Below are 17,382 nucleotides of genomic sequence, written 5' to 3'. Positions count from 1 at the left end.
AAACTGTACACGCATGGCATTTTTCAATGACTGCAAACACGTTATTCAGAGTTCCGGGCGTGCCGGCGAAGTACCCGGATGTGATAGGCCATGTGCACTTCCATCTGGACGGTCCTCGCCTCCACTCGTTATATCACCTCGTCTGCTCCGACGTGCCTCCTCTACTCGCCGCTTCAAGCCCTCCAATTCGCAAGTAAGTACCTCCACGCCATCAAACATCTTTCACCAACATAATAACCTTTCAAACTACGCCGAATTAAACTGAAGCGACGCGAAAAAGAGTCGAAAATGCGGTGCGACGTTCCGACTACCTTAGCCTAGCTAGCTGAACTTGCTAACATCCACTACTTACACTTGGACACTTTTCGAAGAAAATGCACCCCTAAAAGAGTTTTCTCAACACTTTTTACCGTCTCTAAATGAAATGAAACGTAATGCAATTGTCTAGCAAAACGTACGCGTCACGTGTAGGAAGGCAATGGTGACATTTAATTGATTAAATAGATTTAGGGGTTATGCACTATAAAAAGGTTATTGTAGTCCGTTCGGCTAGTAAAGATGGGGAGTTCGTTCATTTTTAGGCATTAGCGCATTTAAAGAGGGAATGTGAGGATAATTTCAAGTCGGGAGCCTCATAAAATAGTCAAATGTAAAATATGTAGAATAGCTGCCCGTATTAGTATTTTTTTTTTCCCCTAAAGGCCCATAATTCCTGGCAGCACCGTTGATGGTAAGTACATGACCTTGTGAGGTCCCTTCAGAGAACACGTGTGTTGGCTTGGCAGCGAAGCGCCTTAGCATATCATCTTTAGTGCACAAGCCTGCTCGTTCACTAATTCATTAATAATAAAACACATCTTCAGGGTTTAATTAAACACGATGTAGCCTTTAAATATAAGGTTTTTACTAGGGCTGTCAAATTGTTATATTTTAAAATCACATTTTGGAATTTGGATGAATCATGATTAATTTACTTGCTTGCATAATTAAAAAATTGCTTATTTATATATTTGTATACACATGTAATTTTATTGTCAAAATGTCTTCTGGAAATGTTTTTCAACATTTTACTTAAATGCATGTCAGCAGGCCGGGCCCTAACCAATCTGGCGCCCTAGGCAAGATTTTAGGTGGCGCCCCCACACATCGGCAGTGAAGTATATATACTCACAAGAACCCGAATAGCTTTGTCTTTGACCTTTTTTTTTTTACTTACAACTATACCTAATATATAAAGGGGTGGACAAGTGACTATTACCTGCAGGGCAAACATTAGCTAACCAGAAGGCAATAACAATGTAAACAAAAAACACCTGCTTAAAAGATCTAATACAAATGTCCCTGAGGAATGTAAGGTAGGAGTACTGTAATTACCTAACGTTACATTATTTTCCATAACAATTTAGCCCCCTCCACAATATTAACCCGACGTTAAAACAGAACTAGCTATTTATTGATTAGCAATTGCCGAATCATGTAACATTAGCTTAATGCTAAAAAGCCAGGTTACTATCACATTCTGTAACAGACAAATAATTTCATGTAGGCTAACGTTACCTACCTGCTACCTCTGTCTTTTCTCGTTTCTCCTCCTCTTCTTTTCTCTTTTTTCTTCCCTGGGCACCTGACAGTTTTGGCCGTTTTGACATCTTGTGTTGATTTTTTGATGTGGTGACGTCCAAAAAGAGTCATGATACGGGAAGGGAGGGGGCGCACGGTGCGGGGGGAGGAGGGGCGTAATGTTGTAACAAATAATATTTCTATTAAATAGGCTTTACTTTGCATTTTAATTAACGTGGGATTATTTTTTGTATTTAGAAATAATAGTACCAACTTTTTTTTTTTTTCTCCAACATTTGTGGCACTGGCATGGCACCCCGTAATGGACGGCGCCCTTAGCATTTGCCTTTACGGCCTATGCCACGGGCCGGCCCTGCATGTAAGTTATTTGCACAAAACTTTGGTAACAGTTGTATCTAAAGTTCTATCAGGCTGGATTTTGGGGCGAAATTTGCCAGTGGGCAAAGTCTCCTCACTCATTTTTGATTATTGACTGTATAGCTGTTAAAGTAAAAAAAAAAAAAAAAACTTGTACGGTCCAAATAAATTGCATGATTAATCTAGTTACATTACTAACAGTAACAGGGGACGGCGTGGCGAAGTTGGGAGAGTGGCCGTGCCAGCAATCTGAGGGTTATTGGTTCAATCCCCACCTTCTACCATCCTAGTCACGTCCGTTGTGTCCTTGAGCAAGACACTTCACCCTTGCTCCTGATGGGACTGGTTAGCGCCGTGCATAGCGGCTCCTGCCATCAGTGTGTGAATGTGTGTGTGTGAATGGGTGAATGTGGAAAATAGTGTCAAAGCGCTTTGAGTTCCTTAAAAAAAAGGTAGAAAAGCGCTATACAAGTACGACCCATTTACCATTTACTAGCTGCTAGCATGCCGTGTGTTGTGCCTCGGTGTGCATTGTTTACACAATGTGCGTTACGCTACTTAATATGTCCGTGTGGGAACTCGTTCGGTACACCTCCGAACCGAACCGACACCCCCGTACCGAAACGGTTCAATACAAATACACGTACCGTTACACCCCTACGTGTACATAACAGGCATGTGATTTTTCCGTCTAAAGTCGGAATTCCGTCTTTTTTTAATCTCGGGGGGAAAAAAAGAAAATTATCTCCCGTTTTTCCGTTTTTTTTTCGACCCCAAATCAAAATTCGAGACGTAGTTTATATTACGTCGTAGTTGATTGGTAGATATGTTCCTTGTGACCAATCAGGACATCTGTTATGAATGATGACGTTAATAACGTCATCATTCATAATGGTTATTACCGCCATTTTCCATATGTAAACGATGTCAGTTCTCGAGAGAAAGGACGCTTTACGAGTAAAATAAATTGATAAACATGTCAAAAATAAGTTTCGATGGGACTGGATGGAAAGGGAAATCACTGATACTGTTTTGAAGAAGGAAGTTACGACTTTGTTCGGTGATTTTATTCGGAAAAGCGATCGTCCCGGAAAGGTTTTGTGCACGTGGTGTCATGATAATATTGACTATGGATCACGAGGTTTCAAGGCTTTGGAAGTACCGGTACATGCGAAACGCCAAAAACATATGAAACAACTTGAAGCAAGGTATGTTCTATTAATGATGTTTTCATGTCTTTAAACACTAAAATATTTTCTTCAAATGGTGCTGTCTTTGTTCATTTTAGCATGTTAAATTGGTGAAAAATCAGGAGCTTGGCTGGACCAGGTCCAGCCTGGACCTGGCTGGGGGCCTTCGTCCCCCAGACCCCCGGAAATGTTTTCAGTCTTTTTCATTGTGGTCAAATCACATGCCTGACATAAGTGCGATCATTTTTTTTTACAATGAATCAAATGAGTTAGCTAGTTAATTTTGACAGCCCTAGGTTTTACCCTATAAACAGAAAGAAACCAGGGAAGTAATTTATTCATTATGGCCTTGGGGAAAGGATGCACATACAGTACAGGCCAAAAGTTTGGACACACCTTCTCATTCAATGTGTTTTCTTTATTTCCATGACTTGTAGATTGTCACTGAAGGCATCAAAACTATGAATGAACACATGTGGAGTTATGTACTTAACAAAAAAAGGTGAAGTAACTGAAAATATGTTTTGTATTCTAGTTTCTTCAAAATAGCCACTCTTTGCTCGGATTACTGCTTTTGTACACTCTTGGCGTTCTCTCCATGAGCTTCAAGAGGTAGTCACCTGAAATGGTTTTCACTTCACAGGTGTCATAGTTTTGATGCCTTCAGTGACAATCTACAATGTAAATAGTCATATAAATAAAGAAAACTCATTGAAATGAGAAGGTGTGTCCAAACGTTTGGCCTGTAATGTACATGAAAACTGAAAGTTAAATTAAAAAAAAAAAAGAAAAGAAAAAGATCTCTGCTTCCCCAAAATGTTTTTTTGTCTGACTGCCAGCACACTATTGGATATAACCCTGTCATGTGGCTGGGAAAGTCACATGAAAGGAGATGAGGCAAATAAACACTTAAAAGGGATAATTAGGGCTTGGATTTGAAAGGGTTACAGTTGCGATCATTTACTCTAAAGTATAGGTTCCTTTTGATGGTCCTGCTCTTGGAGCATGCTCAATATTTATATATAACCATGCAGATTAAACCTTGTCAAATGATAATCTTAGTGTTATTCACAAAGATTATTAAAGCATAGGTCAGGCTGATTACAAAAATAAAGGGACTCATAAAAACTGAAGAAAAATAAATGTACATACAATTACACAGTGCGAAACAACATTTTAACTAAATAATAATATATATGTAAAGTGTCAGTAAAATTTAAGTGCAAATGAAAATACAGCTTCACCACTTAAGTCATATTTTTTGCGCTAAAGAACGTCTATGGCCATGGCTCCAGTCTTCTTCTGTTTGGGATTGTCATTACTGCCACAAGTGGTGGACAAGTGTATTACAGATATTTTTGGGCAGCCCCATGGTTAAGAAACACTGTTCTGAAGACTGAATTATGCTCCTGCGTAGATGCGCACGTTTGCTCGCCCCTCCCTCTCCAAAGCATCCTGCGTAGCTTGACATGCACCTCCGGAAAAAATCGTACAGCACACCTTTGCTCATATGCCATTTCCTCTGGTTTCATATCAACATTTGCAATATAAGTGGCAATTGTCACGCATCGATTACTACCAGTTCCAGTAACACTCACCTCTTTTTTAAATTATCATTGTTTGCTGTCGACGAAGGAAGCTCAGTTAAGTCACTGGAAAATACCGCCCCTAGTGTCTTGGTGGAGTATTGCATGCCCTCTGTAGTACAAATGGTCAAGTGTGAGTACTTATTTTAGAGGTGTCATGCCATCAGTGGCTACTTGGTCAGCCACCTGACCTGTGTGGGATGGACAAATGGCCTTGGAGAATTGATTGTTTAGTTGTACTTTGCCCCCAGTGGTGACACTGTTTCCACCCCCCTTCTCTCTTTCTCTCCGCAGCCATGTTTCGTCTACCCACAGTCATGAAGCAGGTGAGGCCAGTGTGCAGGGCGCTGGCTCCTCACCTGACGCGCGCCTACGCCAAAGACGTTAAGTTTGGAGCCGACGCCCGCGCGCTCATGCTGCAGGGCGTCGACCTGCTGGCCGACACCGTCGCCGTCACCATGGGCCCCAAGGTAGAGTCTGCTGGTCAAAATGTTTCCCCATACGAAATCATGAAAAATGGTCTGTTGCAGGGTCAAATTGTACTCTTTGTAAACAATTACCCTCTTTTTCTGACTATAAGGCACTCTTAAAATCCTTTAATTTCCTCAAAAATGGACAGTGTGCCTTATAACGCGGCCCTTACCGACCTTGAAGCAAATGTATTTGATACATGGTATATAACGTGTGACCAGTAGATGGCAATCACACTTAAAAGATACTTGTGAACTGCAGGCTGTTGCCGGTTTAATAAATGATGCTAGCAAGTACCCGTAAGGAAGCAATACCAAAACATTTCACACAGGGCTCAAGAATCTGTCAAAATGGTTTAGTACGACTTTGGTAAGCTATGAAGTCGCACCGCTTGACGTGCTGTGTTGTTTCAACCTATCATGCGAAACCAGCTTTTCAAACCTAATGGTTCTTGCTGATGCGTATTTGAGATCTGTATAAGGCCCGAAAATGTGCGCGCGTCCGCCATTCTAGTCTGCACCGTAGGCAATAAGCTCCTTTTTGTCTATCTTGTTGTGGGGCATTCATACTCAATTGTTGCCATTTCTAATATAAAGTAGTGTACTAACTAAGTTAGTTAACTAAGTACTAAATGTACTAACTCGGGCTGCAACAACTAATCGATTCAAATCGATTATAAAAATAGTTTGGGATTAATTTAGTCATCGATTCGTTGGATCTATGCTATGCGCAGAGGCAGTTTTTTTTATTTATTTTTTTATTTTATTTTGGGTTTTTTTATAAACTGCAACATGTACAAAGAGCTGAGAAACAATAATCAAAATAAGTATGGTGCCAGTATGCTGTTTTTTTTTTTTTCAATAAAATACTGGAAAGGATAGAAATGTAGTTTGTCTACTTTATCCGATTATTAATCGATTATTCGAAGTAATAATCGACTATTAATCGATTATCAAATTAATCGTTAGTTGCAGCCCTAGTTCTAACTTATATCTGTCAGTGGACTCGCTATGGAAGCGCTAAAAATTACCGGTTCATCAAAAATGTTGGGGAGAAGACGCTGTTGAAGTGGAGCCCCGTAAATAAGACCGGTTATTTGGGCCTCACCTGTGCGTCAACGTCCATCCCAGGGCCGCACGGTCATCATCGAGCAGAGCTGGGGCAGCCCCAAGGTGACCAAGGACGGCGTGACGGTGGCCAAGAGCATCGAGCTGAAGGACAAATACAAGAACATCGGCGCCAAGCTGGTGCAGGACGTGGCCAACAACACCAACGAGGAGGCGGGTGACGGCACCACCACCGCCACCGTGCTGGCCCGTGCCATCGCCAAGGAGGGCTTTGACACCATCAGCAAGGGCGCCAACCCCGTGGAGATCCGCCGCGGCGTCATGATGGCGGTGGAGCACATCTGTAACGAGCTCAAGCGCCTCTCCAAGCCCGTCACCACGCCCGAGGAGATCGCTCAGGTCAGCGTTTGCAAAGGAGAAGTGTTTAGTGAGAGACATCTCTCACAAACCAACAACTGTGTGTTTAGGTCGCTACTATCTCCGCTAACGGCGACACCGAGATCGGAAACATCATATCCAACGCTATGAAGAGAGTTGGCCGCAAAGGAGTCATCACTGTCAAGGTTAGTATCCCTGTCTTAAAGACATTTGACCACATGGTAAAAAAAAAAAGAAAGATTTTTAATCCAGAGGAATGTTCTAAACTCCTGTTTCGATGCAAGTTGTAATTTCCTGTGTAACAAATCATTAGTGTCATTTAATGATTTGGCATGCATGAGAAAGTGGGAGGAAAAACATAGCTCTCCTCAACCACATGGTGGTTTATTAGCAAATATGTTTGCACAACACAGCTGCCACAGAACCAGTAATGGAATTACAGTAAAGAGCAAACTGCTGAACCAGCATAAACAGGGCTGATGAGTTCAAAGCGCAGGCTGAGGATGATACAACTGCTCGTGATACCTGAAATGCACGTATTTGTTGAAGTAATAAATGCATTTAGGAGGTTGCCTACAGCCACAAATGGTAACTGAAATTGGAAGAGTTAATTGAAAGATGAGTTATCTGATTAGGGTTGTCTCCATACAGTTTTGTCACTTCAGCTGCGATATTAATTTTGTAGCTTCGGGTGTTGTTCCAATACCGATTTTGATCCCATGTGTCAGTAAAACTAATACAGGCTTTTTATATTCTGTAGTGTAGAATGTTAGAACATTGACCAAGTGAAGTTAGTCAGAGCAATGAAAAACACTAACTTATTTATTATTCAAAGGCTAAAATGGACTAATGCTGTCTTTAAGTTGAAGTAGTGTTGGTTTTTGGTGACACCTAGTGGCCACAATCAGTTACGCTCAAAACGTAGTAAGTTAAATAGTGCGGACACATTTGTTACTGGATACTTTCTAATACGCTTCTGCCTTAAAGACTTTGTGTGTAAATAATATGCAACTATAATTATTGTTTATATTGACACGTGTTGTTTTACATTGCAATATTGTTCAATTAAGGACACTTGAATACTGTCTAGCTTGTGTGCTATTGTGTGCTTGGCTGTTGTGTGGCTGCTGGCTCCTGGTTAATTTTTGTAAATGATGTGACTAAAATAGAAGAATATACCGTATTTTTCGGAGTATAAGTCGCTCCAGAGTATAAGTCGCACTGGCCGAAAATGCATAATAAAGAAGGAAAAAAACATATAAGTCGCACTGGAGTCGCATTTTTGGGGGAAATGTATTTGATAAAAGCCAACACCAAGAATACACATTTTAAAGGTAATTTAAAATAAAAAAAGAATAGTGAACAACAGGCTGAATAAGTGTACGTTATATGAGGCATAAATAACCAACTGAGAACGTGCCTGGTATGTTAACATAACATATTATGGTAAGAGTCATTCAAATAACTATAACATATAGAACATGCTATACGTTTACCAAACAATCTGTCACTCCTAATCACTAAATCCCATGAAATCTTATACGTCTAGTCTCTTACGTGAATGAGATAAATATTTGATATTTTACGGTAATGTGTTAATAATTTTGCACATAAGTCGCTCCTGAGTATAAGTCGCACACCCGGCCAAACTATGAAGAAAAACTGTGACTTATAGTCCAAAAAATACGGTACTTAGTTTGTGTGCTTATCAGAATCCTCTTTATTGGACAAGTACGATTAAAAGTAGAGATGTCCGATAGTATCGGACTGCTGATATCGGCCGATAAATGCTTTAAAATGTAATATCGGAAATTATCGGTATCGGTTTCAAAAAGTAAAATTTATGACTTTTTAAAACGCCACTGTACGGAGTGGTACACAGACGGACGTAGGGAGACGTACCGAGCGCCAATAAACCTTAAAGGCACTGCCTTTGCGTCCCGGTCCAATCACTTAATATCTACGGCTTTTCACACACACAAGTAGATGCAAGGCATACTTGGTCAACAGCCATACAGGTCACACTGAGGGTGGCCGTATAATCAACTTTAACACTGTTACAAATATGCGCCACACTGTGAACCCACACCAAACAAGAATGACAAACACATTTCGGGAGAACATCCGCACAGTAACACAACATAAACACAACAGAACAAATACCCAGAACCCCTTGCAGCACTAACTCTTCCGGGACACTACAATATACACCCCCCGCCACCCAAACCCCCCGCTCCCACCTCAACCTCCTCATGCTCTTTCAGGGAGAGCATGTCCCAAATTCCAAGCTGCTGTTTTGAGGCATGTTAAAAAAAATAATGCACTTTGTAACTTCAATAATAAATATGGCAGTGCCATGTTGGCATTTTTTTCCATAACTTGAGTTGATTTATTTTGGAAAACCTTGTTACATTGTTTAATGCATCCAGCGGGGCATCACAACAAAATTAGGCATAATAATGTGTTAATTCCACGACTGTATATATCGGTATCGGTTGATATCGGAATCGGTAACTAAGAGTTGGACAATATCGGATATCGGCAAAAAAGCCATTATCGGACATCTCTAATTTAAAGTCAAGGGATTTGACTTGGTAAACAAGGGAAATGGCAACAACTACAAGTTTCTCCTGGCAGCAACAAGAGGGAAACATTAAAGGACAAAAGATACAACCAGCTGCCACTTCAGAGGGGCTATTTCTACGTACAGCTACAAAAGTAAAACCATGAATAACCAAAAAATCAGCATTAAATTGCCATTCTTATGGTGATTCATTCAATCGATTCATAATTTTCGAAAAATATGATCACTTTTTTTTATAATTTTATCTGTAAAAATATATTTTCAGGCCGTCTCTTTGCAACAGCTTTTGTAACCTGTTTTGAAAAAGTGTATTTATAATTATTATACCAAATACATTGCAAGAATCTGTGACTGGAGGTGAATTGATATGGAATCGTCACCCTAGGAATCAGAGGGAATTGTTAGGTGCCCAAAGATCCACAGCCCTAATATTTGGAGGACATGTAGATGTTAACTTAAACACGCTGCTTGTATAGGACAGTTTGCATGATGCTGATATCAAATATCCATATTGGATATTCTGACGATGTTCATATTTTGCTCTTCCAGGATGGCAAAACTCTCCATGATGAGCTGGAGGTGATTGAGGGCATGAAGTTTGACCGTGGTTACATCTCGCCGTACTTCATCAACACCGCCAAGGGTGAGAACTCCCCCTCACTCTAGGAAGCAACTTCCTGCCTGGCGTTTGAACGTACCATTTCCTCCTCCAGGTCAGAAATGTGAGTTCCAGGACGCTTACCTGCTGCTCAGCGAGAAGAAGATCTCCAGCGTGCAGAGCATCGTTCCCGCCCTGGAGATCGCCAACCAGCACCGCAAGCCTCTGGTCATCGTGGCGGAGGACGTGGACGGCGAGGCCCTCAGCACCTTGGTCCTCAACAGGTGTGGTCAATCCCAACACCTGTGCCGCCAGACTCATTGCTGAAATGTGGGGGTTTTCTTTACCTGCAGGCTGAAGGTGGGACTGCAGGTGGTTGCTGTCAAGGCTCCTGGCTTCGGAGACAACAGGAAGAACCAGCTGAAGGACATGGCCATCGCCACCGGGGGCACTGTAGGTCCTCTTCACCCCGAGACGTGAAGTGCCAGCAGTGCACCCATACCTGTCTGCTCCTCAGGTGTTTGGGGACGACTCGCTGGGTCTCGCACTGGAAGACATCCAGGCGCACGACTTCGGCAAAGTGGGCGAGGTGCAGATCACCAAAGACGACACGCTGCTGCTGAAGGGCGGCGGCAAGCCGGCCGAGCTGGAGAGGCGGGCGAGCGAGATCGTGGAGCAGCTGGAGAGCACCACCAGCGACTACGAGAAGGAGAAGCTCAACGAGCGGCTGGCTAAGCTGTCTGACGGCGTGGCCGTGCTCAAGGTGTGTGCGCGCCAGCATTGATGTCACAAACATGGCGCTGAATGTCGATTCGTCCGTCAGGTCGGAGGGACGAGCGACGTGGAGGTGAACGAGAAGAAGGACCGCGTAACCGACGCCCTGAACGCCACTCGAGCCGCCGTGGAAGAAGGCATCGTGCCAGGCGGCGGCTGCGCTCTGCTGCGCTGCATCCCCTCCTTGGACAGCCTCAAGGTCGCCAACGACGACCAGAAAATTGGTTTGTACTAAGCTCACTTTTTTTTATGTCCATTTATTTGCTTTTAATTTAACATTTATTTTAGCCTGTTTTTGAAAAACACAATTAAGTTATGTAAATATTCTTTAAGAACAGCCCATACCTCATTTTAACACAGCTGTTAGCGTTTTATATTAGCATGCTAGCTTTTGTGCTCATTTTGTATGTACTGATACTAGTTTAAAAAAAAAAAAAAGTCTATATAATGCACTGGTTTTAAAGGCTAAAACTACTAAAATGTAAAAAGTTGGGCGTCCCTGTTTTAGACTTTTCTAGCAAACATAAGTGCGCCCCCTGCTGGTTGTAACCAAGTAGTGAAATGTTAGATTAAGCAGAACCTAAGTTATCTTTTTTCCCCACTTGCCTTTCAGGTGTGGACATCATCCGACGGGCGCTCCGCATCCCCGCCATGACCATCGCCAAGAACGCCGGCGTGGAGGGCTCCCTGGTGGTGGAGAAGATCCTGCAGGGCCCCGCTGAGGTGGGCTACGACGCCATGCTGGGCGAGTACGTCAACATGGTGGAGAAGGGCATCATCGACCCCACCAAGGTACCACCTCTTCTACTTTGATCACGCGGAAGTGTCGTCTGTCGTGTGACTGACGAGGTGCCCGCTCACAGGTGGTGAGGACGGCGCTGCTGGACGCGGCGGGCGTGGCCTCCCTGCTGTCCACCGCCGAGGCCGTGGTCACGGAGATCCCCAAGGAGGAGAAGGAGATGCCCGGAGGCGGCATGGGAGGCATGGGTGGCATGGGCGGCATGGGCGGGGGCATGGGCTTCTAGAAGGCCCGCCTCCCTCCACTGTACAGACTTGAAAAGGACAGAGTGGTGCCTGCACTGACCTCTGACTCCTAAAACTCACTGACCAACCGCCAGGATGTCAGCCATTCTTCCCCCGCCACGTGTCAGAGGAGAACGTCTTGTCCCAACTTCACCGCTTTTCTCCTGCAGGATCAACCAGGAGAACGTTTACAGTGACGGCGCCCTCTGCTGGTCCGTCTAACTATTACACCCACATGACCAGCTGGAACCAGTGAAATAATCATGTCAAACAACTGTCAGTTAGTTTTGCTTCCATCGCCTTCCTGCAGGGGAAAAACTTCCCATCTTTGAAAAGACCTAACAAAAAATGGGTGTGAAGTCAGGAATGTTGCATTTGTCTTTAATTTAGTTTTTTTTATTTTATATATATATATGTTTATCATGATTCTGCCCTGCTGATGGTGCAGGTTTAGGCGCATTTGATTTAATTAAACCATTTTCCAAATGATTCTTGTTGCTGCTTGTATGCCTAAAATGTGGATGAGGACAAACGATGTCACCTGCTTTTGAAAAGTAGCTTTTTGACTGATCTTTCAGTTATTGAATCCATTCTAATGATTCTGCTGAGTGTTAAGTTTCAAGCTCTCAGATACTTTCCAGGGTAAGGACTTCATGCATTGAGCAATACACAAGTCTGCAGCCAGGGGGCAGTAGTGCTCAAGCTGTGTTTGAATGTAATAAGTCAGTGGTTAAACGTTTTAACACTATTAAAATACACGCTAGGCCTACATATTCAAAACAAGGCAGAGGTTTTTACATCAATATATTTAATATTTTTGGCCATTAACATCACAGTTTGGACAGTAATACTGTTTGGATATTTAAGTGACTCTTAGGCGATTGAAGGCGTCAGATTAACAAAAATATTAAATTTGCCAACGCATTTGAATTTTTATAAACAAATGCTCTAAAAAGTCTTAACATTTGCAATATTTTAGGTTTATTTTTTTATTTTTTTTTACCAATTATTGCTGTAAATGGATGAACGGTGCCACTATTTTTAGGTCAAAACAAAACTACAACTTTCATTTTTAACTGAGTGTACAACTTGATGGATAACTTGCTCTGAAATCATAAGTTGTTTTTTTAACATGTTTGGAGTGTATGATGTTTGTTGCATTATTAGATACTATTAAAGTTTACAATTATCTTTTTCTGTTAAAATATAACATACTTTATTGATGCATATTATCTCTAGGCCGTGTTAAATGAATGGTCCCCAGGCCTTGAGTTTGACACCTGTGTCATTGGACTTAAAGTAACCTGGAAGTCTCAGCTCAATGTATTAATTTCAGTAATCAGCTGACATTCATACATAGTTTGAAAAAATATATATACACACATATGTGTGTACTGTGTGTGTATATATATATATCCCCATATTTATATCCACATGTATACAGTATACACATGAATCCACATAGGCTATGTATCCACATTTTTATATATATATATATATATATATATATATATATAAATAAATGTGGTATGTGTATACAGTATACACATATGAATCCACATAGGCTATGTATCCACATTTATTTATATATATATATATATATATATATATATATATATATATATATATATATACACATACATATATAAATAAATGTGGTATGTGTATACAGTATACACATATAAATCCACATAGGCTATGTATCCACATTTATATTTATATATATATATATATATATATATATATATATATATATATATACATATACATATATAAATAAATGTGGATACATAGCCTATGTGGATTCATATGTGTATACTGTATACATGTGGATATAAATATGGGGATATATATGTATATATATATACATATATATATATATATATATACGTGTATATATACAGGTAAAAGCCAGTAAATTAGAATATTTTGAAAAACTTGATTTATTTCAGTAATTGCATTCAAAAGGTGTAACTTGTACATTATATTTATTCATTGCACACAGACTGATGCATTCAAATGTTTATTTCATTTAATTTTGATGATATGAAGTGGCAACAAATGAAAATCCAAAATTCCGTGTGTCACAAAATTAGAATATTACTTAAGGCTAATACAAAAAAGGGATTTTTAGAAATGTTGGCCAACTGAAAAGTATGAAAATGAAAAATATGAGCATGTACAATACTCAATAGTTGGTTGGAGCTCCTTTTGCCTCAATTACTGCGTTAATGCGGCGTGGCATGGAGTCGATGAGTTTCTGGCACTGCTCAGGTGTTATGAGAGCCCAGGTTGCTCTGATAGTGGCCTTCAACTCTTCTGCGTTTTTGGGTCTGGCATTCTGCATCTTCCTTTTCACAATACCCCACAGATTTTCTATGGGGCTAAGGTCAGGGGAGTTGGCGGGCCAATTTAGAACAGAAATACCATGGTCCGTAAACCAGGCACGGGTAGATTTTGCGCTGTGTGCAGGCGCCAAGTCCTGTTGGAACTTGAAATCTCCATCTCCATAGAGCAGGTCAGCAGCAGGAAGCATGAAGTGCTCTAAAACTTGCTGGTAGACGGCTGCGTTGACCCTGGATCTCAGGAAACAGAGTGGACCGACACCAGCAGATGACATGGCACCCCAAACCATCACTGATGGTGGAAACTTTACACTAGACTTCAGGCAACGTGGATCCTGTGCCTCTCCTGTCTTCCTCCAGACTCTGGGACCTCGATTTCCAAAGGAAATGCAAAATTTGCATGGTTGGGTGATGGTTTGGGGTGCCATGTCATCTGCTGGTGTCAGATTATTATTATTATTGTGATTTTTTTCCCACACATACATATATTGCGCTCTACTACGGTATCGAGCACTATTTTTTGGATAACCTTATTAAGACATATATATATATATATATATATATATATATATATATATATATATATATATATATATATATAAAATAAATACTTGAATTTCAGTGTTCATTTATTTACACATATACACACACATAACACTCATCTACTCATTGTTAAGTTAAGGGTTGAATTGTCCATCCTTGTTCTATTCTCTGTCACTATTTTTCTAACCATGCTGAACATTGCATTGCTGTGTGGCATGCACAAAAGTGCTTTCATCAAATGCACGAGAGTCTGGAATCTTCCATCTCTCCCTAGCATGGCCCAAAACCGGCCAATCTTTGCTTCCTGAGGAAAATCTTCACTGCCAAGCACTTGGTAGTCCACTACTTCTTCCCGGAGGCTATCCAGGTCCAATCGCAGCTGCGGCTTGGAACTTACAAGCTATTTCTTCATCTTACTCGTCGTCGGCGTCGCCACGGCTGTATCTTCCTTGTTCTTCTGCTTCGTCTCCAGTTGGGCACCGCACTCTCTAAAAGCCCTAGATGTTATTGTCACATATGCATGTACAGTAGATGGCAGTATTGTCCTGTTCAAGAGTGTCACAGCATTGCTGTTTACGGCAGACGAACTGCTTTACGGTAGACGAAAACTTGACTGCTGTTGTTGTGTGTTGTTACCGCGCTGGGAGGACGTTAATGAAACTGCCTAACAATAAACCCACATAAGAAACCAAGAACTCGGGGGGCGGTATAGCTCGGTTGGTAGAGTGGCCGTGTCAGCAACTTGAGGGTTGCAGGTTCGATCCTCACTTCCGCCATCCTAGTCACTGCCGTTGTGTCCTTGGGCAAGACACTTTACCCACCTGCTCCCAGTGCCACCCACACTGGTTTAAATGTAACTTAGATATTGGGTTTCACTATGTAAAGCGCTTTGAGTCACTAGAGAAAAGCGCTATATAAATATAATTCACTAACTCGCCCTCGATCATTCTACAGTTATAACGTGATTGGGCAGGCACGCTGTTTATATTGTGGGAAAGCGGACGTGAAAACAGGCTCACTCAGGTCTGCATGGAGCTGGAGGGAGAAAATTTGTCCCGGGAGGTTTTCGGGAGAGGCGCTGAATTTCCTGGAGTTTCCCGGAAAATCCTGGAGGGTTGGCAAGTATGAATATAAACTTATGTTTTTCATCATTTTAACATGTTTTTGTTGGTCTTGTATATCAACTGCACCTAATAGAGTAGCCGCCTGTAATTTCGTCATGCTCTTATGTTTGATGACAATAACGCGTCCTATTCTATTCTTATTACCTCCTTTGCTAATTATTCGCGTTCTTTTGCTGTTTTACATATGCAAACGATCGTTTCAGTGCTTCATATTTAATTTTGTTATACAGAAAAGGTCGTCCATCAGGTGAAATATGTGTCAGAATATTTGATGAAATGTATCAGTTATGAGTCCAAACAGGACAAAGTACACCAGGCAACATCTCGTGACTCTGTTGCGTGTAAGATTTTTCCTCGGTGACGTAAAACCACAGCTGACCAATTAGAATCCCGCAAACGTGACCCAGCTGACCAATAGGACGCCTGTATGCCACGGTAGGGGCGGGGCCAACGAGAAGGTCGATCATCTGGAGAAGAAACCTGTGACAGACTCAAAGATGGCGAGAGGCGCTCCGAACCTGAGAAAAGTCGCGGAGTGTGTTAAGCGGCTGCCGTCTGCGTCCAGTCGGGACGTCCACTCCAGAAACAACATCAGGTAAATGATATTTTAAACAGTGGCAGAACGGGAATACCGAGCTAGTGTCCGCCCTTTTTCGTCAGAGTGGCCAACAATATCCGGTTTAAACTAGTCGCTAGCATCATTTCAGCCACCAAACGTGTTTTTTCAGGCTTGAAGGTGAATTGTATCCGTACAGGATGGTAAAACAATTATCTACACTATTAATGCAAATGTATTGTCAAGTTCGTTTGGACTTCAGTCGGCCTGCACTTGAAATTGCTTTATCAGCTCAACTTCAGTAGATTTTCTTGAGTTTATTTAACGCCTCAAATATTTACAGGAGCTTGTCAGGTCGGGTTGATAACCTCAAATCAAACTACTACCCAAACTAAACATTGTTCAATACTTATTAAGCGAGTGTTTTTCAACCACTGTGCCGCAGCCAGAGGTGGGTAGAGTAGCCAGAAATTGTACTCAAGTAAGAGTACTGTTACTTTAGAGATTTATTACTCAAGTAAAAGTAAGGAGTAGTCACCCAAATATTTACTTGAGTAAAAGTAAAAAGTATGTTGTGAAAAAACTACTCAAGTACTGAGTAACTGATGAGTAACATACACACTCATATTATATATATATATATATATATATATATATATATATATATATATATATATATATATATATATATATACATACATACATATACATTGATATATACAGTATATAATTTATATGTATTTATTTTGCTGTTTTTGTTTACATGTTAAAGGTGTTTTAATGAATATACATGCATGTTTAACATATAGATTCCTTTCTTTAATGAAGACTAGAAGATAAGTTGGTGTATTACCTGATTCTGATGACTTGCGTTGATTGTAATCAGACAGTCGTGATGATAACGTCCACGTTTTCAAATGGAGGAGAAGAAAAGTTCCTCCTTTCTGTCTAATACCACATGAAAGTGGTGGGTTTTTGGCATCTTATTTGTCAAGCTTCCATATTCGTTTTTATACACTTCACAAGAAATATATTGGCGTCAAACTCCGTAGCTTGCTAGCTTGTTTGCGCTGGCTTTCGGAGACTCTTGTTTTGAAAGCACAGGCGCGATGGAGCGGCACTTTTATTGTGAAGACAGGAACGTCCTCATGTGCGGTCAGTCTTTAGGCTTTTGACGGGATGTACGGTTGAAATAAAACAGTATC

The 17,382-nt window shown here is 41.2% G+C and overlaps 2 protein-coding genes across 2 annotated transcripts in view; both read left to right on the top strand.

Annotated features, from left to right (window-relative positions):
- Window positions 1-25: 25 nt before the first annotated feature.
- Window positions 26-12,098, top strand: hspd1 (heat shock 60 protein 1). Its single transcript, XM_061970836.1, has 11 exons — window positions 26-193; window positions 5,009-5,184; window positions 6,316-6,651; window positions 6,720-6,815; window positions 9,764-9,857; window positions 9,928-10,096; window positions 10,166-10,265; window positions 10,330-10,575; window positions 10,636-10,810; window positions 11,200-11,378; window positions 11,450-12,098. The coding sequence occupies exons 1-11, from the start codon at window positions 91-93 to the stop codon at window positions 11,609-11,611; spliced, it is 1,836 nt and encodes a 611-aa protein (XP_061826820.1). The 5' UTR covers window positions 26-90; the 3' UTR covers window positions 11,612-12,098.
- A 3,951-nt stretch (window positions 12,099-16,049) lies between these two features.
- coq10b (coenzyme Q10B) overlaps window positions 16,050-17,382 on the top strand; it is a 39,750-nt gene continuing 38,417 nt past the window's right edge. Inside the window, exon 1 of the mRNA XM_061970842.2 lies at window positions 16,050-16,216. Coding sequence (XP_061826826.1) covers window positions 16,119-16,216 — 98 coding nt within the window. The 5' untranslated portion in view covers window positions 16,050-16,118. The remainder of the gene's footprint in view (window positions 16,217-17,382) is intronic.

Source organism: Nerophis lumbriciformis, linkage group LG13, assembly GCF_033978685.3.
Source record: "Nerophis lumbriciformis linkage group LG13, RoL_Nlum_v2.1, whole genome shotgun sequence".
Taxonomy (NCBI): Eukaryota; Metazoa; Chordata; class Actinopteri; order Syngnathiformes; family Syngnathidae; genus Nerophis; species Nerophis lumbriciformis.
This window is presented reverse-complemented; position numbering and strand designations above follow the sequence as displayed.